This window comes from Leucopleurus acutus (assembly GCF_964270905.1).
Source record: "Leucopleurus acutus genome assembly, chromosome: 20".
Classification (NCBI taxonomy): domain Eukaryota; kingdom Metazoa; phylum Chordata; class Mammalia; order Artiodactyla; family Delphinidae; genus Leucopleurus; species Leucopleurus acutus.
Window position 1 is genome coordinate 6,933,333 of NC_139162.1, and position 24,635 is coordinate 6,957,967.

At 55.9% G+C, this 24,635-nt stretch overlaps 1 protein-coding gene across 2 annotated transcripts in view; it reads right to left on the minus strand.

The window, feature by feature from the left end:
* Positions 1-24,635, minus strand: part of CMIP (c-Maf inducing protein) — a 237,515-nt gene that overhangs the window by 18,085 nt on the left and 194,795 nt on the right. For both annotated transcript variants that reach the window (XM_082862876.1, XM_082862875.1), the window contains exons 6-10: positions 22,985-23,047; positions 19,724-19,804; positions 14,703-14,806; positions 12,909-13,013; positions 6,972-7,325 (exon numbers count right to left, since the gene is read on the minus strand). In XM_082862876.1, coding sequence (XP_082719002.1) covers positions 6,972-7,325; positions 12,909-13,013; positions 14,703-14,806; positions 19,724-19,804; positions 22,985-23,047 — 707 coding nt within the window. The remainder of the gene's footprint in view (positions 1-6,971; positions 7,326-12,908; positions 13,014-14,702; positions 14,807-19,723; positions 19,805-22,984; positions 23,048-24,635) is intronic.

Sequence of the window (24,635 nt, forward strand, 5' to 3'; positions counted from 1 at the left end):
TAAACCCCTTCCCTCTTTCCCTCCCACCCGTCACTGACTGACTTATGGTTTCCAGAAAAATCTAGAAGTAATAGGAGCAAACACTGTAGACAGCACCTGTCTCGAGCCAGGGGGCCTTCCAGGCACACACATGGATCAGCCCCTGTGTTCCTCCCAGAGACCTGGTGAGCTGGATGCACCCGCCATCCCCATTCTACAGCCAAGGAAACTGAGTCTCGGTGCAGACAGGCACTGGCCCAAGGCCACACAGTCGGTAAGAGCTGGGGTTTGACCCCAGGAGCCTGGCTCCCGTGTCTGTGCTCCTGCCCACTGAACAACACATCTCGTGGCCCCTGTTTCCACCTGCAGAGGCAGGCCCTGTTCCCTTTCTCAAAAGGGGCACGTACTCGTTTTTCTTTTGCTTTAAAAAAGTATGTTCAATGTAGAAATGCCATTAAATACAGGAATCTCTACGGAGTGTTTAAATCACCCATGATCAGAGTGGGTGTCAGAGGAGCTGTGGCCGCGCCTGGTGTGTAGGTACCTGCTGGGCTCCCGGACAGACACAGCCCGGACCATGGCTCACTCCGGAGGAAGGGGAGGTGATCAATGAACAGCGTTGTGTCACCGGGTCCAGGTGCTAAGCTCAGTGGGAGGTTGGGGCAGGGGTCTAGGTCAAAGTGTCTCCCCCAGCCTGGAGCTCGGCCTCCTGAAGGCTCTGTCATGGCAGCTCACGCAGGACCAGGGGGAGGACGCAGGGGTGAAGGAAGAGGCAGAGGCAGACGGACTTCCTTCCTGGCCTGGGCCCTGCCCAGCTCCAAGTTTGCAGCTGGCCCCTGGACTTACTCCAAATGTCCGGTCTGACCATTTTAGCGTACATGGTGGGTGTGTTGGGCAGAGACTGGGAAGCTAGGAGCCCGGGGCCTGGCCAGGCCCAAGGGATGGGCGTGGGATCCCTGTGGCCAGCAGAGCGCCTGTCAGGAGCATCCTGAGAGCAGTGCTGGCCTCAGGGCTGGCAGGCCAGGCTGACCTGGGGTGGAAGGGAGAGCTGCAGGCCGGGCTGTGAGAGGCCTGAGCCCACCTGCAGGAAGGACAGGAGAGCCAGGCCTCCCTGGGCTCAGGGAGGAAGGGGAGAGTGAACCAGGTGCCTTAAGCAACCTGAGGGCCTCTGATGGGCCTCAGGTGTCAAGCAGCACACATTTAATCCTATAACCCCCATTTACAGATGAGAAATGGAGGCCCAGAGAGGTCAGGACACCTGCTGAAGATCACAGAGCTCATGAGGGGAGAAGCTGGACTTGAACGAGGCTCTGTGAGCAAGAAATCCTCTGGCCTCGGGCTGCTCTCCATGAGCGGTTTAGAGCCTACATGGCTGAGGACTTCCTTTCTCTTGCTTGGGAGGGGAGCGGGGGCGGCGGTGGGGGGTGGTGGTGGTGCGCGTAGGTAACACCAGAGACAAGCTGGGCCGGTGAGGGGTGGACGTGGGAAATGAGGGCAGAGTGGTTCCGAGGATTTGGGGCGGCCGCCTTGGCCCGGCAGAGACAATGCACACTTGGTAGAATTGTAACCCAGCTTGACAGGTGCTGTTAGACCAGAGCTCGGAGCTGTCCCGTGGACAAGGTGCTTCCTCCAAGCAGACCCTTTCCCCGATTTCACAGAATCTTCTGCATGGCATGGGGAGAACACACCAGCCTGAGGGCACGGGGGGCCAAGCAAGCCTCTGAGAAGCCAAAGCCCCCAGCACACGGGTCTGGGACGGGCAGGCCTGGCCCTGACGGCTGTGTGCTCGCAGCGCCCAACCTGAACCCTGGCTCTGTCACGGCCACAGCCTGGAGGATGCCGTGTGTGGCTCCCTGGGGTGGGGCACTGGTGGGGTCCTCAAAGGGGCCCCTGGGGGTGAGCTAGGGCACAGCGAGGCCTGGGAGACCAAGGGGAGATCCATGGCCTTTCTAGAAGACCATAAGCGAGGCACCTAATGCAGCCCAGGGCGCCAGGAGGGTGTGTCAGGGACACAGCTCGTTCTGCTTTGCTCCTGCCATCACACGCACAAGTATCTGCTCCCTCAAAAGGCAACTAGCTGGCCCAGGGATTAAAATCCAAGGTGAGAAATGAGTGGTCTTTATCTCTGAAGCTGGGGACCTGGGCAAATCCCCCTTCTCTGCCTCGTCATCCCACCAGGGACCTTCCAGGGCTGTAGGCAGATCCACTGGCCTCAAATGCTCTAGGGAGCGTCTGGGTTCTACAGAGTGGCCACAAGCCCCAGGAATCTGCATCTGAAATTTTCCAAACTGATCAGTCCATCTATACGCATACATACACTATACACACACACACACACACACACACACGTGTATTTCTGCTGCTCTGCAGACCTCATCTAAAACCCTCACCGGAAGCCTGAGCACGGAGATGCTGACCGTGGGGATGGGGGTACCTGTCCTTGCCGCAAGCCTGCAGGGTGCCAGGTGGTGTGGCGAACGCGTGGCACACACGAATTCACTGAATTCTCGAGGCAGCCCTGAGAGCCAGGACGCACTGACAGGCGTCGCTATCCTTATTTCACAACTGGGAAGCCGAGGCCCGGAGAGGCGGACTCATTGTCCGAAATCATACGATCAGTTGAATGGTGGGGGGGAAGATTGGACCCCAGTCTGGCTGACATTCAACCAAGGAGGTGAGGTGGTCCTTCCACCCCCGCCCCCGGGCACCCAGCTCCCGCCCCCGAGTCCCACTGGGAAGACAGCGGCTGGCAGACGGTGAGCTGACCTGGAGGAACGGCTGGCAGCGGTGGTGTCTGGGGCCTGAGGACCCGCGTGAGGGCAGAGATGCTGACTGGGCTCCAGCCCACCCCACCCCAGAGCCTCATCAGACTCCCCAACCACACCCACGGGCTTCATCCTGGCCGCGCGGTCGCCTGCAACCTCCTTCTCCATCTCTCCGCCTGTTGGAGGCTATTCCAGCCACTCCTTGTCCGCCAGGGTCTCCAAGCCCCCAGACAGTCCCCCTTCCCTGCACTGAACTCTGGGCGTTTCCGCTCAGCAGAGCTGCGCTATCTGGCTGTGCCAGTCCTTCACGGAGCAGGGAGGTCCTGGGCGATGTCCCCGGCGCCTGCCTTCTACATTCTAGTTCACTATCGTGCTTCCCGGTCACGAGGACAACCCCAAGTCCATCTGCATTTTCCCTGAAGGCCCCGAGGGGTGAGGCGTCTTCCAGCTGACCTCCAGCCCAACGAGGCCTCTTTTAAAATCCATGTGTTTGCAAAAGTAACAAGTAGCCAGATTCGAGCTGATCAGAAAACAGTGGATGTGCCCATCTCCCATCTCTCCCTCACGATGGCGGCTCTTTTCTCTTCCTGGACGGAAGGGCATCCCTTTGCCTGTGGCCACACGTGCGCCAGGAGATTCCCACGCTCCATCCCACCGGGCAGGCAATGTCGCTGCTTTCAGAACTTGGTGCTACTCAGATTCAGAGGGAATGAGAGCAGGGGGCATTGGGTCCCCAGCATTTAGCACAGAACCTGGCCCACCTGGGTGTGCTGTAAGTGTTTGGTGAAAGAATGCATACGTAAGTGGGTAAACAAAAGTGTGAACCACACACACGTGCCCAGGAGGTTAAGAGCTGGAATCCCAACAACTATAGGCCAAACGTGCTCTGTCCAGCTCCCAAAGTCCACATTCTTTCCATCGAACCACCCAGCTTGGGCCTCACAGGGTGATGATCTCAGAGTCAGCCTTGACCTGTGCTGGGAATAGTTTTCCTTTTCTGAGTCTCCAGGGAACGTTTTGCAGTTTACGTTACTTTCCAATGGTGTTAAATTCTAACTATTTGAGGGCCCTCTGATGGGAACACAACTAATCAGGGCCCCTGTCCACTCTCTCAGGATGGAGTGGTGCCCGCCTGTTCCTGTGGACGCGGTCTGCCAGGCTGGGCCCAGGCTCTAAGCATGGCTTCTTTGGCCCCCACAATGCACTGATAGGACCCCTCAATTCCACATTAGAGCCTCTGTCCTTCCATTCTTTACACACTACTCTCATCTGGGGAGCCGTCCTACTGGAAACAGCAGTCCGCTCTCACCAAGTCCTAAATTCTCCCAATAGCCCCTCTGAGGAAGACACCCATTTTAGAGATGAGAAAACTGAGGCCCAGAGAAGCCAAGAACACTGCCTGCAGTTACACAGCAGACTAAGTCCTATGGCCGCATTTCCTCAATTCTCAGACGCACGCTTCCTGCAAACTGAGTCTGCACTGAATGCCACATTCGTGGGTTTTTTTCTTTTTTTTTCCCCCTCTCAAAGTGCTGTTATTAAATCGATGATGTGTCTTACTCCCAATGGTACCTTAAAATAGAGGAAACACAGTTGTAGTCAGAAAGTGTAGTAACTCCCATCTGCCCAGTGTCCATGCCTGCAAGATACCTGCTCTGTGCTGGGGCCCGAAGCCATGCCCTCTACTGGCTGGGGGCAGCTCGACTCAGAGAGGGTGGGTAACCAGTGCAAAGTCACAAGCTAACACTGACACCCCTGGGCCCTGAACCCGGCGTCTGGCTCTGAATCTGTGCTTTTTCCAACGTATCATGCTTTGGAGCACTTTGAGCTGCTGGGGTTTTCCGGATTTGACACATGTGAGGCCCTCCAGTGGGCCAGTGAGTCAAGCAAGCAGCAGGGTTAGAGAAGGAAAGCTGCTAGGGAAAGAAGTGATCAGGCCCACATCGTGCTCTGCGCTCCCCCAAGGTGAAAAAGGCTTCTGGACGTACAAACCCTGCTTCGTGGAGATCTCCGGGTGGGGCGGGACGTGCTACCCCGAGCAGTGGTCAGGAACGCCGCCCAGCGCCCAGCAGGCAGCCTCTGACGGGCCCCCTGACCCCCACCCATGACCTGGCAGCTGGGCAATGCGGGCAGGCAGGAGGTCTGGAAGCAGATCAGGAAGAACAGAGTCCTCATTCATGAGCATGTTTATGAAGAAGGAAAAAAAATGTGTGTCAACTGCATGATGAAACTCAAATCCTTAGTGCTTAATGAGAAGTATGAGTCAGGGCCCGAACTGGCAGAAGGTCTGGGAGTTCCAGGTGTCTGCGGAAAACAGCCGGAGTCAGGGGCCGCAGGAGGAGAGCCGGGCCCGGCCAGATGAGAAGGAGATGTGGGCCGCGGCTGGCTGGTCCCTCAGAGGGCTGGCCGCCACCCTGGGAGAAAGCGGGGACTCCTCCAGCCTTAAAGAGACTGAGACGTGTTCTCGGAGATGCTCTCTGAGCAGAATTTTGAATCTGCTTTGGGTGGGGATATCGCTAATCGCGGTCGTGCCCTCAGCTGGCCTTGGCTGCCGGAACCAAGGGAGGCCTCCCCTTCTCCTTTCCGGGGCCAACGCAAGGGCAGAGGAAGAGTTTGGGGATGCTGCAACCAGAGTCACCTCCAATCGCGAGAAGCCACTGCATAACGTGTACGCCTGTGTGTGCACACACGTGCTCACCTCCACAGACACCACAGGCCTCGCTTTTAGAGCGTGAACAGGGGCACCCCTAGGCAGCTCTCATTCACCAGCTCACCAGGCAACCGGCAGGTAGCCTCCACCCTCCGGACCACGAGCACACTCCGGGCAGCACCCCGTTCATGAGAGCAGAACGAACGCCGCAGAGACAAGCAACAACGACACAGGGACTCAGTGTGACCCCGGCAACACTGACGAGCCCCAGGAGGCAGGCCCCCCCCAGATCGAGGGGCCCTGGTGCCCTGACATTAGATAAGCGCCGGGCATCGGTCAGACGCGACCATGCCCCCAACCCCTCGGAAAAGCCCACGTGCTACCACCCACTGCGCCGGGCAATGCCCATCCCTGCAAGTGGCGCCAAGTCCTGTTCTGAAGGACAGAGCTGGTGGGAGCAAGTGGGGGAGGCGTCTGCTGGGTTCTCCCGGCCCGGCTGGTCCACAGAACTGCAGAGCTCAGCGCGGGGCGGAAGGGAGTGGACAGCAAGGCCCCCCCAGGCGCACATAGTCCGAGACGGGTCTGGGGTGTGAATGGTGGAACTGGAAAGACCCTTGGGGGTCAAAGACTAAGACCCCCTCCATTCTAGAGTCACACAACTGAGGCTCGGGGAGGGGCAGGCACAGTCCAAAGCACCCAGCTCAGAAGCACCACTCAGAGCAGACTGGTCTCCGGCTCCTGCTTAGAACTCCTCCCACCAGCCAGGCGCGTGGAGCCTGATCCGCCCGGCGGATGAGGCTGCATGGGGACAGCTGCTGGAACCCGACGGCCAGTACGCACCACATACGCGAAGCGTGCATGGATCGTGTGACACAGAAACACACCCACATGCTGGCTCATGGGCATATCTGCACACATACACAGAGAACACACACACTCCAGCTCTTGTGCACAAATGCTCATACCCACGTGTTGCACTCAGAGCCACTCATGCACAGAAGCAGCACAAGCACCCGGACACACCTACACTTGTGCACTTACACTCACAGGCACTCGAAACACACATACTGCCCCTATAGAGAAATCCACATCCCTCCCATATCCAACTCCTATATGTAGACACACAGACACACACAACACACAGAAACTCGGGCAATCACCCATATGCTGTTATGCCCTCATACATCCAAAGCCATTTATACTCACACAAGGACAATTACAGATTCAGAACGAGCCCACACCCTACACAACACGCAGAGGTGTCCACACACGCACAGACATACTCGGGCCCCGTGCACTGAAGCACATCCTGGCAGGCGTACACACTCACACATTCTCAAACTCGTGGACACAGGTGTAGACATCATGCTGTGCCCGTACCCTACACACGTGTCCAGATCCTCGAGCATGCACGTACACACACAGCCGTGCACGCACACACCCCAAAACAAGTGCCCTCACACCCTACCTCTGCATCCTGGGCACCCGCACTCAGCACGCCCACCCTTGCACGCCTCCAGCTGGCGGCAAGCCCCCTCCCCAACCCGAGGGCACCAGGCCGGCCGGGGGACACTCACAGCAGCTTGAGGATCTCCACGTAGCAGCCGAGCGTGCGGTCGGCCTGGGGGCCCAGCTCGATGCTCATGGTGCTGCAGGCGGGGCTGACCATGAGGCAGTCGATGAGGTTGGGCTCGCTGTCGTTGCCCACGCTGGCCGTCAGCGCCGGCTTGGCAGTGCTGGCGGGCTCCACCTCCACGTGGATCTCACTGGAGGCCACGACCACCGACTTGAGCCGCGCCTCGGACAGCGTGGCTTCCTGAGACACCAGGTCCGGGCTGGGGTGCAGAAGGCGCAGAGGTAAGGTGGGCTTCCGGTCGCAGGGCTGCTGGCAGCCGTTCCGGATCTCCTTCAGGCTGGGGGAATTGTCGCGGCTGGGGGAGAGGTGGAGAGGGGCGTGAGTGCGGGCCCTGGGGGCGGGTCACAGAAGCCGCGAGCTGCCATCTAGTGGCTGCTTCCAAGCACCAGGCTGCTTCCAAGCGCCAGGCTGCACGCGGCTAAGTGTCCCCGGAACCCCACAGCGGTGCGATGAGCTGGTGCTACTGTATCCCTCCCCACCAGCGAGGAGACAGGCTCCCTCAAGGCCTCCAGACAGGGAGAGGTGGGGATGGCATCCAAACCGGGCTGCCTGTCATCGAGGCACGTGCTGTAGTCCCAGCACATAGCAGGCGGTCGACACGTTTGTGGAACGAGTAAGTGATGTTAACCTCTACACAAGACCCATAAGGCCCCTGGTGTTCACCTCCACCAAGATGCCTTCTCTGGCCACCTTCCGGACACACCTATGAGACCTACTAGCGATTTTGCTTCTAGTTGCTTCCTGTGGTCTAACTGTCCCCCTCCCCCTAATATCCTCGGGGCAAGGCCCAGGCCCCACCTCTGCGGCCCCATCCCTGCTGGGTGAGAAAGCTCAGCTTCTGCCCTCCACCTGGGAACACCCGTCAAAGGGATCCCCAAACCCCAGATGCTAGTCCCCTGGAGTCTGCACGTCCCTCCTGTCTGTAGCACCCCACCGCTCTGGGCTAACCCCCCACCCCGCCCCTTGCAGCATCTCCCCCGCCTAGAGGAACAATGCTTGTGCAGGGGGTTAACAGGTGTTAGCTGAGGAAAGTGCGCTATGGCATCATTGAGGTCACATGTGTTTGGGAAATGCTGGGCCTCTTTATAGCAGGACTTGTCAGAGCTTTGAATCTGGGTAAAGCGCCTCCTCACTGGGTGCTTCCAAACATTACAGGGAGGCGTGCATCAGGACAAAGGTAACTCCAGCAACGGGCTTCCTTTGTTGGTGCCCCTGGGCTGGCACGGTGCTAAGTGCTATCACGCAGACCACACAGACATTTTCAGATATCTCTGAACGGTAGGTATTACCATCTCCACATTGCAGGTGAGGAAAGATGCTACCAGAGGTCAAATGACTACCCTGATGACATGGCTCGTAAGTGGAGAGGACTTGGAGTTGAAACCAGGTCTCTGACTGCATGTCCAAGATGCTGCATGATCCCATGCAGGTCCTCCTCCCCCACAAAGTCCTCCCTGATTTCTTCCACCCGCCGCTCTCACCCTTCCTGCCCCTGTGCCAGAACCTTCCACCCATGGCTGGACACCAGTGTCCCTTGAGGCACTTCTAAACATCCTAATGTCCCAGTAGGTCGGAATCTCTAGGGTGGAGTCTGGACACCAGTCATGCTTAGGGCTTCCTGTGTGTGCAGTCACGGTTGAGCCCACTGCTCCAAGAGACTCAGAGCACGATGATATGATCACCAACAGCTGCTCGTCCACTCCTTCCCTAAATGGGCCACACGCATGCGCCTGTGCTTCCAAAGAGACGTGTGTGCTCCCTGTGCACAAGGACTGGCTCAAGCACAGGACTCACACCCAGTGTGCTCAGAGGGCCTGAATTTGTCCAGCACGTGCCACGAGCCAGGCCTGAGCTGAGCCCACCAAGGATGTTTGATAAATACACTTTGAGCTTTGCTGGGGAAAAACAAAACCGTTTAGCTAAAGTCCGAGAATTCTATGCCTGATGGAAAATTGTGTGTGGTCCGGTGGAGGATGTGGTGTAGTTACTCAGAGCAAACTTGCTATCCAGTACTCAGCTCCATCCCCTTTGCCTTTGCTGGGATTTAGGAGTGGATTTTCAAGGCTGCTTGGCTTAGATCGGGCGATTTTCCAGCGAGCTATGCTAACCTGGGTCAAGTTGTCTGTTCTCTTGTGCGCAAGTACATCATGTACCTACTGAGAGTGCGGCAGATGGGCCCGGTAGACGGCACGGGGTTTTATCTTCCAGGGACTGACCGAGGGGGTGGGATGGACCTGAGCCTAGGGAAGGTCTTGCATCCCTCAGCGTGATTTCCTGGGGGAGGTGAGGGCAGAACTTGGTTCCCCAGCTACTGTGGGCTGCGCGGGGGCTGGGCTGTCTTGAGCGGGGAATCAGGGCAGGCCTGAGCGGGAGGCAGCAGGCCCGCCTCGTCCTCCCCGGGCCTCCACCCTGGGCACCTAGTAGCAACCGCCGCCTACTGGGATCCCCAAGGTCGTGCTTGGCCTCTGCAGCGGCAGCCAGAGGGGAGTCTGGAAACTGACACCTCATCCAGTCCCTTCTCTACTTAAAACCCATCGGCGACTACAACGCCCTTAGAATAAAACCTCCACAACTGACACACAGGCACAGCTCCGCCACTCAAAGCACGGTCCCCAACCAGCAGCAGCGGCATTACTGGGAGTCTACGAGACAAGCAGAGGCTCAGGCCCTGCCGCAGACCCGCTGACATGACCCCAGGAGCAGCTCAGCACGGGAGGTGGAGGTGGGAGCAGCTCAGTGGCACAAGTCTCTCCATGGCCTGGCCTTCCTCTCCAACTTCGTCTTCTGCCTCTGCCCCTCTCTCTGCTCAGGGCACACTCAGTTTCCTTCACTTCCTCCCCTGCGGTGGCCTTTAGCGTGGAGCAGATCACTTGTGGAGTTTAAGAATGCAGATTCCTGGGCCTGGCCCGGAAACGCTGCGTCCAGGAGTCTGCATTTTCAAGCAGCGCTCCAGGGGACTCTTAAGCAGGTGTTTAAGGACCATGGGTAGGACGTGTGACCAATGGCAGCTCCATCTGCACTGCCGGGCCTTTGCACATGCCGTTCCCTCTGCCTGGAACGTCTTGTCCTCTTGCCTTGCTGACAGCCAGCAGGTGTCAAGTTAAATATCACCTCCCTGCAGAATCCCTTCCTCACTTCCCCCTAGAGCAGGGGTTCTCAACTCTGGCCACATACTCCACTTGCCTAAGGTGTTAAAAAAAAAGAAAGAACCCGATGCCAGGGACATCCCAATTAAATCAGAATTGCAGTGGGTGGGGCCCAGGCACCTTGTTTTCTTCTTCTTCTTCTTTAAGATATAACCAGTGGGATGAGGGTAAATGTCTTAACAACAAAGTCTCCAGAAAGAAAGGAGCCCTGACTGGTAGTGTTTGCCAATTTTCTTGGTGTAAATACTCCCACCATGATTGAAGTCAAGCTACCAACATGCCATCCCTGACTGTGGAATTGGGAAGAGATGTGCTTCCAAGTGTGCCTGGGCTCCAGCACACCCCGGGGGAAACATCAGGCCAGTCTCGTCCACAAATCTTAGGTGCAGAGCTTTGTGACTATCACAAATTCCCCTGTGTAATAACAGCCACCAGACCAGGGCTCCTCCTCTCGATACTTCGGACATCCGCGGCCAGACAGTTCAGAGGATTCCGGGCTGCTCTGTGCGTGGCAGCGTGTTCAGCAGCACCCCTGACTCCCACCGCTGGATGCCGGCAGCACCCCTCCTCCTGCAGCCCAGAATGTCTCCGGACGTTGCCAGATATCCCCTGGGGGTCAGAGCTGCCCCCAGCTGAGAAGCACTGACCAAGATCAAGATGTGAAACATTTCCAAGGACCCAGAAGCTCCTCTCACGCCTTTCCGCCTAAGTCCCTGCCCCGAGGCGGCCACTATTCTGGCCTCTATCACCAGAGACTGCTTTTGCCTGTTCTTGAAACTCAAGGGACGAGATTCACACTCTGTGTATCTTTCGGGTCTGGCTTCTTTTCCTCCATATTATGTCTGTAAGATTAGTTCGCTGCTGGCTGGTTGCACTAGTTTGTTTATTCTTGCTGTCCTGCAGTGTGCCGTCGTGTGAACACACCACAACGTACCCGTTCTCCTGTTGTAGGACACTGGGGTTGAGGCAGATCCTAGTTTGGGGCTATTACAAATAATGCTGCTGTAAACCTTCTTGTCCATGCCTTCTGATGAACATACCAAAGTGATGAGAGCTGGGTCCCAGGGTTTATGTGTGTTTAGCTTCTGTAAAGCCTTCCCAGGTGACTCTGACACGCAGCCAGGGTTGAGACTCCTTGCCGTGGACCATGTTAATTACGCCTCTGGCGTCTTTCATCACAGCCCTGATGAAATCGATCGCATTCTCACTCCCACCCCCTCCGCCCACTGCCACACCATCTGCTCTGGGAGGGCAGGGGCCCCGTCGGCTGGTTTACTTTTGTACCTCCAGCACCTGGCACAGCAGGGACCCTCACTAAACAAGTGTTGAAAGGATGAGAGAAGGACAGAGGCTGGCTGTTGCCGTGTACCGTGTGCACGGGTCCTAATTCTGGTTCTTTCCATCTCTGCCCTTCTCCTAGGGTGGGAACTGGGAAAGAGATTCCATTCTGCTTCCTGCTCCCCAGTCAGGGAAACCCTGCTCTAGGGCAGCCAGGCAGAGCCTTGGAGTCGCAGAGGGAAAACGCTGGCAGGCGCTGTTTCCTGTTCCTGCCCCGAAACCTAAGTCCCAGCTCAGGTGTCCGCGGAGCGAGCCGGGGAGGGTGGACGAGGCGGAGGCTTCAGGAGGAAAAGGAGCCTGCGAGTCTGTGACACCCCTGATGCTCTTCCTACTTGCTGGGGTGGCCTGGGCTTGAAATGCATGCGGATCAGCTCCAGAGCTGCAGTGTATGAGGCCAAGGGCAAGTGACCATCCACGTACACAGGGATGCCGAGGATGGTTGTACAGGCCATGCCTTACTCTACTGCCTCCTCCTTTTTGTTTTTGGCTTTTAATATAACATGCTGTAGGGCATGGAACAGGCACCTGGGAATGACCAGCGTGACATCTTCATGTTGCCCTGTTTGCACAGGTTTTCAGTGATGCTCCACTGCCTTTCCTTTAAGGACTGAAATACATTCCTGCGATGCTCCCAGCTCTAGCGATGCCTAGACACATTTCAGTCCTCTCCGAGTTGTGCAGTACTCCACCTGAACAACTGGACAGGGCCGCTGCAGAAGATGCCATCTGTGTCCTGCACATCATACCTTCTCTGATGACCCCAGAGATCACCAGAGAAAGTTCTATATGACCAATGGCATCCACGTCACGCTGCATCCCAGGAGCCAACCTCAATCCAGGAAGAATGGGAGCTGGTAAGTAACTACCCCGGTGTCATCATCCCTCAGGGGAGGGACTCTGAGAGAACATTCCACAGTCTCCCGGGAGGTCCCACTGGGACACGCACAGGTGCCTGCAGTGGTCACCTGCTTACGAACGTCGAGTCTGCTGGCTGTCCTCCCTTCCCAGGTTCCCTCCCACTGCTTCCTGGGGTTACCTCCCTAATAAGCTGCTTGCCCCCAAACCCTGGGGGACCCAGGACAGTGGCTCCATCATGTCTTCTTCCGGTTACATGTGCCCGCTGGTGAGAAATCTTCAGAATAAAACACTTGTTCCTAAAGCCAAGTCAACACGACGGCCTTGCAGTGCCAGTATTGATTCACAGTGTTTGCTTTTCCAGTCACATCCCTGGGTTCTGGGCCCTGGCACCAGTGAACACAGGGGATTTGGCAAACGCACTTGAGGCAGGTCCAGTGGAAGCCACTCCACCTCCCCGCCTGGCCAGGTGTGTACAGGTCACCGTCCTTGGGGCAAGCGTGTCCCACCCAGGCCCTCCCGAGGCGGTGGGGACTGACCTGTTGATGAACTCTTCGTAGCAGGAGTAGATGGCGGCCAGGCACACAGCCACCAGGTTGGGCAGGACCCGGGGGTGGGGGCAGTGCCCCGTGGGGCCGTGCATGCTAGAAAAGAGGAGAGGGCTAGGTGAGGTGACGGCAAGGAGGAGGGGGAGGCGGGGTGCCCTTCAGACACACACTGGGGGGTGGGATGGGGGGCACCCCAAGTCCTCTGCTGGGGGGTTGGCAACACTGGGATTTGCGTCCTGGCTCTGCCATGTGCAGGCAGCAGAGGGCCAAGCTCTGGACCGTGGGCTCCAGATCCAGGGAGCCTGTGTTCACGCCCAGCTGAGTGGCCTTGGCGAGCTTCTTAAACTCTGCACTCTTTCCTAAGCTAGAAAATGGGGACCACGGCCCCCTCCTCAGTGGGCACCGTGAGGATCTAATTTTCTAATTCATGGGAAGAGTTAGCGGACAGTGGCCATACGTCCTGTGTCTGTAATTCATGCCCAGCGGTTCTGTAACCATCATTCACCTCATTTTTCTTTCCAAGTGGCCTGTTTTGAAAGAAAAGTTATTATGGTCAACCTGATCCTGGCCTAGCATGAGGTCTGGGACACATTTGCTGAGTCCTCCATAAATGCCAGCCATTGTTATTCGTCACAGCTAGGTCTGTGCCTCAGTTTTCTCATCTATAAAATGGGGCTAATATCCCTACTCCCAGGGCTGCTTGGGGCCTGGGGATAATGCCCGTAACATTCCCGGAAAATCGGTGTGGCCGTTGGGACTAAGAGGCCTAACCTGAAACAATTTCGTAAACCATTACTGGGTGCTTTAAAGGGACCCTGGGGGCACCAGGGTTCCAGCAGGACAACTTCTTTTTTTTTTTTTTAATTTATCTATTTTTCTTTGGCTGTGCCGCGCGGCATGCAGGATCTTAGTTCCTCGACTAGGGATGGAACCCGTGACCCCTGCAGTGGAAGTGTGGAGTCTTAACCACTGCACTGCCAGGGAAGTGCCCAGAAGGACACATTCCTTGGGTTTGGAAATGCTTTGTGAGTTCCAGGTGACTATCTTTTGGAACCGGCTTCAACAGGCTATCACGATTTTCTTAAAAAATGAGAAGAGTCGTGATGACGACCACTAACGTTCCCATCACACTGAGGCACCGTTCTTGGTGTTTATGTGTATAAGCTCACAGAATCCTCATGTTACCTAGATGAAGTAAGTACTATAGTTCTCATCTTACAGATGAGGAAACTGAGGCACAGAGAAAAATTTAAAGAATCAAAACAAAAGCACCCCCTCCCCGCCCCAAACACCAAAAGTAAGAGTCAGAATATCAGGCTTCCTCTAGGCCAAGTCTGGGAGGTGGCTGTTCAAATCCCCAGTGATGACTCTCCTGGGCTAGCAGGAGATCGTTCCCTACACGCCCAGCACCCACAGGTGGGATCCACAGAAATCCTCTTATTATTTAGGACTGTTAACCATTTCCTGAGTTCCTACTGAGCATCAGGCACTGTGCTAGGGGCTTCCTCATATATCATCTTATTTAACTGCACGACAACCCCTGTGGATAGCAGAGGAAAGAGCATCAGAGAGGTACAGCGACTGGCTCAATGTCACACAGCAAGCAAGTGCCTCAGACCACATGGGGTCAGGAGGATGCAGGAGACGCTCATAGAAGATGAGACGCTCGGGGCCTCTGAACGCCAGCAGCTCCTCTCCAGGCATCGATGGAGTGAGTGGTTCTGGGCGCAGAGGAAAGCTGGCTTCCAGGCCAGGAAGGGGAGGGGGCCCGGCTGAGGAACCCACCTCTGAATGAACTTCTTCACCACCTCCATCCCCGCGTTGAGCTCGTTCAAGGCAAGGATGTACTCCTGAGTGAACAGCCTCAGTCGCGGGCACTTGCCGAAGTCCTGCAGAGAGAGCAGAGGGCAGGAGCTGGGGAGACAGGCAGGCAGGAGGCCACAGGGGTGGTGGGAGCCCACTCTGCCCCGAGACACTGGGGTGGAAGGCAACGGGGACATGCCAGCCATCTCTTCCTAAGAGCACAAGTATCTCTCACTCGAAGGGACCGGCCCTGTCACCCTCTCCTCACAACTCCCGACGGCTGCCCGTGGAGATGGGAGATGTCCTGCCACAGGAGGGTCCCTGACACGTGTCACCCACCCTGTGGGTCAGCGTGTCATCCAGACGTGCTCGGAGCACAGCCCAGCTGGTGTGTTTCCCTTCTGCGCGGCTGCACGGGGGCCTGCAGATGCCCAGCTGGCCTCCAGCGAGGACCGGCTCCTCTTGTGCAGTCCCCCGAGAGTTTCTGGGCCCCCTGCTTTCTCAGCTAAGAGGGGAAAGGCCAACATCCGAGGTGGCTGTCAGCTCGGGGACTTGTTAGGAGAAGCAGCACAGGCGGTGCAGGAGAGAAGGGCGTGGGCCAGGAAAGGACCGCGTCCCTTCCCATGTCACTGGACTTCTGAACCCGCGTGCTGGGCTGCGAACGGCCAGGAGGGCAAGTCACGGTGTGGTGATGAGGTTGACCAGTAAGACATCGGAGGGAAGCCTGGTGGTCTCCAAACTCTGCTGTTTCTTCTCCTGCCCCTGCTCAGGGGGAACCCATTTAATAAAAAGCAACCTGGATCAGACTCTAATCTAAAATAAAGCCTGTGGAGACTTTCCTTGTAGATCTAACCGATCCTACGGGTCCTGGGGAAAGCCCAGATCAGAACACGGCCCGCCCACGCCCTCCTGCCAGCTCACAGGAGCGAGTTTCTAGAGCACCTGGTGCTTCTTCAACCTGGAGTGAGAGGCTGAATTAGTATCCTCAAGACGATGGGGGCTCATCTGCTTCCATCCTGCCTGCTAGGGTTATGCCTTTGCATAAGGAGGGCAGCAAAAGCCACAAGAAAGCTCAGAAGGATCTGCGCACACACACAACCACAAATACATACGTACATACACGCACACACAGAGCGCTGGGCTAGAGGATGGGGCCCCTGCATGAAGAGAAGATGGAAGCTTGATTGTGCTTTCAAACTAAGGAAGTTGCCCAGAGTCCCTGAGTCCCCGGGAAAAGGGTAACAGGAAAGCTGTGTGGCCTTGTGCAGCCATGGCCCTCTCTGGGCCTCACTGTCTCCACTGTGGAGCGAGAGTTGAAGAAACGATCTCTAGGCCCCTTCCACCCTTAACGTTTTATGATTCTATGAAAACTGATTCAACTAAGCCCTGCTAACTGCCATTATCTTTGTTATTAGATTTCTGGATAGTCAAGGTCATTTCCTTGGAAATCAACATTATAGATGGGTCTGGCGGCCTTTTAACATGTGGGTGAGGGACATTTTGCCTCTTTGGCAAAGTCAAATATGTTGCCTTTGGAAAGTAGGAGGTCAGATCATGGGCCACCAGGGACCACAGCCACATCTTCTTGTCGCCTCTGCCACAAGAACACACCAATGAGTGGCATGTGGGCACAGGATCCGTGATCATTCTTGGGGATGCAGTTGAACAAACTGTTTAGAATCTCCAGGGGAACATACTTAAGGGGTGCTTCCATTTGTATCTAGTTTTTATTGTGGCCCAAGGAGTAACGTTCTTCGAGACTCTTAACCTAGATTCAGTTTGCTCATCCCTGAAACGGGACACGGGATATGGTGACAAAAGATGCACTCTGAGAGTAGGGGAAGCTCTGAAATCCCAGAATACCACGGGGGGATGTGACCTTCCCCATTTCCCAAACATTCAAGCGTGTCCTTGAGAAACACTGCACGTGGGGTGAAGTCAGGGCTCAGGCTGTGCTGACAGGTCTGTGGCTGGCGGCAGACAGTGACCATACACCCCACGCCCGCTCCGAAACGCTGTCCCGGCCGATCACTTAGGTTTAGGGAGTGTGAAGTGGGTGACACCGAAGGCCCGCCGCGCTTCCCGTGCCTGGTGTGAGCACAATCACATTTGTCTCTTCTGCAGGAGGGCCTAATTCCCCCACCCTGTCCTGTCTACAGTTCTCTTTGACATAGTTCAGTGTGTAGTTAGTGGACTTTAAGAGCAAGTGGGATCGTGAAGCGTTACAGCATCCCCAGACCCCGGGACCATACGGGGGAGTTCCTTAAAAGTGAAGTAAGCATTCGTGCCTGAGGGTCCCCGGTCTCTGCCAGGCCACAAAAGATGCTATAAATTCTGGATCTGCCTTGTAGCTGTTCTGATTCTTATCCAGAAAATTACAGTCAACACTCCAGGCCCATAAAACTAACCAGGTATAAGGGAGATGCTGTATGGTTAAGCCTTGGGAGGCTGCCTGAAATTTGACATTTTCCCCTTTGAAGTCAGATGTCCTAAAAGAACCCTTATTAAACAGCCTATTGACTACCATGGAATGCGCAAAAATGCTTACGCACCTGAGGAGGCATGGACCCTGGCCAGGGGTGCCCTGGGGATGTGGCTCTGTCACTGACGTGTTGTGATGAGAGAAGGTCTTTTGCAAAAGAAACTCCAGAACCTTTGCTCTGGACTCTGAAAGGGCATGGCCCTCACCTCACACCACATCCACAGTGACTTTAAAGTTAACAATCAGGGGACTTCCCTGGTGGCGCGGTGGTTAAGAATCTGCCTGCCAATGCAGGGGACACGAGTTCCAGCCCTGATCTGGGAAGATCCCACGTGCCACGGAGCAACTAAGCCCGTGCGCCACAACTACGGAGGCCGCACACCACATTTACTGAAGCCCACACGCCTAGAGCTCGTGCTCCGCAACAAGAGAAGCCACCGCAATGAGAAGCCCGCACACTACAACGAAGAGCAGCCCCCGCTCGCCACAACTAGAGAAAGCCGGCGCATGCAGCAATGAAGACCCAAAGCAGCCAAGAATAAACAAACAAACAAACAAACAAACAAACAAACAAACCCGGGGGGGGGGGAGTTAACAATCAGGGACCTTTTCCTCCCAGCTGGCCCAGGCCAGAGAGCGCCCTTGCAATGATTAAAGCCTAAATTAAGGCAACACACACACACACACACACACACACACACACACACACACACACCCATCCCCCAGGGGAGTTTCTTTGTTAGTTCTTGTTCAGAAAACAAGAAATACGTTTATCTCAAATTAAGGAGGATCTCAGAAATAAGCAACAATTTAATTATGGTGTGTGATCACTCAGGGAGAATGGTAAAGAGAATCTGTAGGGTACCAACATGGTACAACGGGTAGTGGCTGCTTGGAATGCTGTGCAGAGAAAGACTGAAGCTAACTCTGGGCTCTGCAGGAGGAGTGCTGTAATCGGCTAATGATGTCTGCCAGGGGTGTGGGATGGGGGAGAGTGGCGCATGTGTCATACTTTCCATTCCTGACTGGGGAAGGGGGTAGGTTATGTACTATTCTTTGGGGATCTGGTGTCGAGACAGGAAGGCTACCTCACAAACCAAACTGTGAGCAGGTCACCCCTTTTCAGAGCTGTTTTCACATGCTGCCTCTCGACAGGGTGGGGGGGCAGTAGTCACGGTCACCCCACAACCGATTCAGTGGCCCAACGTGTGATGCAATGACACAGACACCTCCACGCCACCCAGGCGACGTCAGTCCAGGTTGGTGGCTGGCTCAGCAGAGCCTGTTGGAACACCAGCCCTTGCTTCAGACTGCCAGCTCCCTAGCACCACTCATGAGAGACCACACCTGCCCACAGGGCCCTGAGTAACCTACAGAAATCACAGCTGCCTAGAGGTTCCGGGAGGAACCCACGGCACTTTCTGGGTTTTTGCTTCCTCATCTGCAGAAGGAGGTCACGGGCCGTCAAGGGGGTCACATGACATAATACACTGGAGCGTCACATTGCATCCGGCTCTGAAAGGTGCTCCGTAAATACCTGAGAGTAGGCACTAGTTGTTCTTATTCCCAGCTGTGGCCCTGGGGCCAGTTAGAGGACTTTGCTCAGCCTCAGTTTCCCCATGTGTAATACAGAGAAAACAATGACATTTGCTGCTCTCACTGGACTGAGGACAGAATGCAAAAGGGCCAGCAGATTACAAGAGCCCGGACCACTGAGTGTGCAATGAAATTCTGCGCCTATGTTTTTTAAAATTAACCTAATTTAAGTCCATACTTTATGCGGATTTCCTCGATTTTCCCCTAATGTCCTTTTTCTGTCCCAGGATCCCATCCAGAAAACTCCACTGCAATTACTCATCATGTCTCCTAGGGCCTCTATGCTGTGACCGCTTCTCAGACTCTCCTTGTGTTCGATGACCTGGCAGTTCTGAGGGCCATCAGGTGTTCTGTAGAATGTCCCTCAGCTAGGATTAGTCTGACGTTTTTGTTATGATTAGACTGAGGTGGTGGGTTTGAGAGAGAAGACCCGCGAGGTCCAGGGCCCTCCTCCTCACATCACACCAAGGGTACATGCCGCACTGTGACTTAACACTGTGGACGTTGACCCTGACCTCTGGCTGAGGTCACGACTGTCAGGTGTCTGCACTGTACAGCCCTCTTTCCGCCCTTTCCATGGACGCTCCCATGGGTAGCCCCCTCTTAAGGAGTGAGGAGTTCCCTTCCCTTCCTCGAGGGCTGAGTTTCCACAGATATTATTTGTGTCTCTACACACCTATCTCTTCTCCCCCGGCCACATGATTTTTGTCATTCTTACCGTGGAAAGATTCCTCCTGTTGTCTTAAGAGCAAAAAACAGAACCAAGCCAGGTAGGGTGCACGAAAACCCACAGGGTGCAACAGAATCCCCAGCCCAGTCCCTGGCCGTCAGCCGCCAACCCCATCCCCAAATCTTTGGAAAAGTGAAAGACTGGAAGCTTGTGCCCCTCCCCTGGCTCTGTGGTCCGGGTGTCGGGGGAACTTACCATGTTATGCTTGAGAATTCTCTGGACCACGGGGGTGAACACTTCGATGACCACCATAGACCGGGGCCGCTCTCTGCAGTGCTGGGGAGGCAGGAGGAAATGGTCAGCGCCGAGCCTGGCGGGGTCCAGCCGGGGCCTGCGGAAGCCCTGACCGTGGTCTGTGGCTTGGGGCAGTGAGCCCGGCTCTGGCGCCTGGGTTCCCCTGCTCAATACTGCTGCATACCTTTTTGTTCATTTTGGGGGAGTGAGAAAAGGAGGTGGGGATGGGATCTTCTGTTTGCTTTTTGTTTTGATCTGACTGACGGTCTGAGGTTGTTTCAGGGGGGTACAGACAGGAGTCCCTCCCACACAATCTTATTTAACAGGGCAAGATCCCCACAGCACTAAGGTTCGGCGTGCGTGGTCTACCAGAGGAGTCTCTTGAAAATCAGGTGCAAGAATACCGGGGGTTAGTGCTTGGATGCCAGAATCTGGAAAATTCTGTGACTTCTCAGTTGAAGGCTTTGATAAGCTGGCTGCAGGGTGCAGGCCACACGCAGCTCTCGGAAGTATTTTATCTCACCAGCATGGGGTTTTTGTTTTTCATAGTGAAATTGATGGCCTTCGGGTGCAACAGACGATGTGCTCCACCACATTTAAACCTGCCTGGGCCTGAAGGTGCTGTTTCCAACCCTGGAAGAGGACACTGGACTTGGGATATTAGAAATCCTAGACTATTCTTGATAAGTAAACTTTCCCCAAATCTCGGGGTCCTGGCTTCCAAGTCTGGCAGGAGAGGCTGCCTGGACGTGTCCAGAGAGCTGGCCAAGTGGACCCGGTGGAGGCGACTTTGTTCCCTCAAGCCTTCCTCTCTGGGTGGGCTGCCTGATGGAGGAAGTGCTGAGGCTGCAACTCCAACCCCCCCCCCCCAACCCGAGGGAAAACAGCCCCGAGTCTCACCGATCCCTGGGCCTGGGCCCCTCGCTCCAAACGGCAGGGCAGCTACCCAGGGAGTTCTATCAGGAAATGCCAAAAGGGATGGTGTCCTCCACATCACTGTTTTTCAAACTGTGCTATCAGGAACCCTCAGGTATGATTTACTTTGAACAAAGGTCCATTGTTCTAGAACAAAAGTCTGAATGCCGTGAGATCTGGGAGAAACCACCCAGCTTGAGAGGGGAACAAGGAGCAGGTCTGGATTAAATGGGACAAAATACTGCGAGAGGAGATGACCCGCCGGGACAGGTAAGGGAGCAGCTGGCCGCTCTCTCAGGAGCCCAAACACTGGGTGACCTGACTGCCCTGCTTGGGGGCACAACGCCAGGTGCTGGGGGCAGAGAAGGCCCGTCTTAGTTGTGTGCAGTCCCACCAAGTGGTTACTCCTTCCGCAGCTGTTCCCCACGGGGGAGGGGGGCCTTGGTACAGCACAGGGCCCGATGCCTAGACACGCTCTTGCACACACACACACAACTGTACACTCGGGGCTCACCCGCGTGGGCCAGAGGCCATGCATTGGCACACGCCCACATTAAGAGATGCACCTGGGCATTTCAGGTAGCAGGCTGGGCCCACCCTCTGCTCTGTGGGTCGCTGGGAAAGGTCTGCTGATGGAGAGACAGGGCCAAAGAGGATGATGTGATCCTGTCTCCCTAAAGCTTGCGTCCCCTAACACACACAGAGGACATGCTCCCTGGGTAAGGGGACAGAGGAGCAATAAGTGCACCACGGTCCCCTTCACCCCAGAACCAGCAGGTCCCCAGGAGCCTGCTCTGCCACCCCACGCGCCTGTCTCACTGGTGCACACAGCCCACACCCCCAAAGGACGGTGTGTGGCCGTGGAAGGAACAAGCTCGGTGAAGGGGGTCGGCGAGAGGAAGAGCAGGGGAGCGCTTGGAAAGCAGCAAAGCCAGGCCCTGCGACTTTCCAAGGACATCAGACCATTGCATTAAAAAAAAGCACCCAGGGGCTTCCCTGGTGGCGCAGTGGTTGAGAGTCCGCCTGCCAATGCAGGGGACACGGGTTCGTGCCCCGGTCCGGGAAGATCCCACATGCCACAGAGCGGCTGGGCCCGTGAGCCATGGCCGCTGAGCCTGTGCGTCCGGAGCCTGTGCTCCGCAACGGGAGAGGCCACAACAGTGAGAGGCCCATGTACCGCAAAAAAAAAAAAAAAATTCCATTGTATGGATATGCCACATTTTGTTTATCTGTTTATCAGCTGATGGCCACTTGGATGGCCACTTGGTGGCCTCCTGGACCACCTTCTGCTCTATTCAAGGTGTGACTGTCACCATCCCAGCCAAGCGCGGTTGCCACGGGGATCGCTGGGGCACGGGAAGGATGCTGTCCTGGGGACTGAAGTGGATGGGGGCAGGCAGTGGTGGTTAGAGATTCCTGAAAGGCCAGATCGTCATGGCAGGATCCCCGGGTTAGCAAGAAGGGCCCATATGGCTTCCCTGGTGGTGCAGTGGTTGAGAGTCTGCCTGCCGATGCAGGGGATACGGGTTCGTGCCCCAGTCCTGGAAGATCCCACATGCCGCGGAGCGGCTGGGACCGTGAGTCATGGCCGCTGAGCCTGCGTGTCCGGAGCCTGTGCTCCGCAACGGGAGAGGCCACAACGGTGAGAGGCCCACGTACAGGGAAAAAAAAAAAAAAAAAAAAAAAAATCACCCAGCAAAGGATCAAACAGGATTGTGTGCTGGTCCAGCCCCCGGGCCACCAAGGTGCTCTCAGACGGGGGATGCCTGGTCCCTGACGTGCTCTGGGGATGTTCCACGTAGATCCCACTGCAAGGCTGGCCTGGCGTGGGGTCCCTGGGACTGGATGTCCCGCTCCAGGGCTCCTCCAAGCTCACCTGGCATCCCCCGCCTGCCTGCCCTGTTCAGGGAAAGCCCCACGGCTGTGCCCTCACTGTGGGCCGGCCGGTGCTCACAGGAGCCCTGGCTAATAATAATAGCCCAGCTCTGATGTCAGGAGCTCAGAAAGTCTGCTGCAAACTTCTCCCAAGACAGCCAGGAAGACATTCCAAGGAAAACTGATGCTCCTCCCTGACCTGCTGGTCTGACCCTGGTTCTCGCTTATCACCTGTCTGGCCGAGAGGGGGCTGTAACCCAGGAACGGGGTGCCTGGCTTGTCTCTGGCTGTGTCTGGGGCTCTGACCTGGGTCGGGGCCGGGGGAGGGTCTAAGTTTGGTTTTCAGCAAATTTTGCAAAACCAACCCCTGCCGTGCACATGCTGAGACAGGCTGCTTCCTGCAAACACAGGCCTGCTTCAGCAGTGCCATACCTTGCAGAAGAATTCACAGAGATCTGGTGGTGGATGGTTGTTTTCCAGCAAAGGAGCAATTGCCTGAAAGAAAAGGAACAAACGTCAGTCGGAATCTCTTGGAAGGAATCGTAGGGGTGGGGGTGGGGGTGTCTACGTAAGATGGTTAACTCACGGTGGAAAGCACAACCTCCTTGTCACCCTCTGGGCAAAAAAGCCATCCTCTAACTTGCCGGCCAGAGCTCCTAAATTGTGTGTGTGTGTGTGGGGGGTACGTGGCTCCCACTGCGAAGCTGATAAAATCTCTGGGCCGCCCCCTAGAAAAACATACACCTGTAACGATGCATGCGACTTTAGGGGTTTCACGACCTGCTGATGACCATCCGCGTCCCCCGTGGATCCATAGTGCCTGCCTACAAGGCAGGACGCGTGGTGGTTATAAGCCCAGGCTTTGGGGGCAGAGTCCTGGGTGCAAGTCCTGCTTCAGGCACTTGCTATGATGTGACCATTAGAGCAAGTTATTTCATCTCTCTTAACCCTGTGGTCCCCACCAGGAAGGTGGACCAGAGAGCAACACTTTGAGGGTGAGCGGAGGTAGTCTGTGCAGAGAAGGTTTCTTAGCCTGGCCCTGTGAGCACCTGGGGCTGGCCCTTGCCCTGCAGCGCAGCTGTCCTGTGCACTGCAGGATGGCTGGTAGCATCCTTGCTCTCAACCTCCAACCCAACCATGACAATCAAAACTGTCTCCAGGGCTTCCCTGGTGGCACAGTGGTTGAGAGTCCGCCTGCCAACGCAGGGGACACGGGTTCGTGCCCCGGTCCGGGAAGATCCCACATGCCGCGGAGCGGCTGGGCCCGTTAGCCATGGCCGCTGAGCCTGCGCGTCCGGAGCCTTTGTTCCGCAACGGGAGAGGCCACAGCAGTGAGAGGCCCGTGTACCACAAACAACAACAACAACAACAAGAAAAACCTGTCTCCAGATGCACTTCATTTTATATTAAGGGAGGTTAGAATTTCTAATGCCCCTTGAATTCATTCCTCACCGAGCCTTTTTTTTTTTTTAATTTTTAAAAATGTGGCTGCGCTGCGTGGCGTGTGGGATCCTAAGTTCCCCGACCAGGGATTGAACCCGCGCCCCCTGCATTGGAAGTGTGGAGTCCTAACCACTGGACTGCCAGGGAAGTCCCACCACCGAGCCTTCTTAGGCCAGCTGCACACTGTTGCCTGTTCCCACTGCCATTCCTGTGCGAGGTTCCCACGGCTCAGATGGTGTTTGAGTCCTGATTTTTCTGCCCCTTTCATAATTTCTGTTTTAATGATTTTGCTAAATTTCAAATTCAAATAAAAAATTGGAACAATGGAAAAAAAGCTATGTCCAGACATCGCCAAATTCCCCTCGGGGGACAAAATCGGCCCCAATTGAGAACCCCTGGTGTAAAGTGCCTCTCCCAGCCTGAGGTAAGGCCAGCTCTCCATAAACATTCATTATGGGATGGATGGTTAATGCCTATGTGAAGTCCACTCGTTGTGGACTGGCCACAACATTAGGAAATGGGGGACCCAGGACCCAGTTCCACACTGGTCACAACATTAGGAAACGGGAGACCCAGGACCCAGCACCGAGACTGCCGGGCTGTGTGACTGAGTGAGCAGCTCGGCCTCTCTGGACATTTC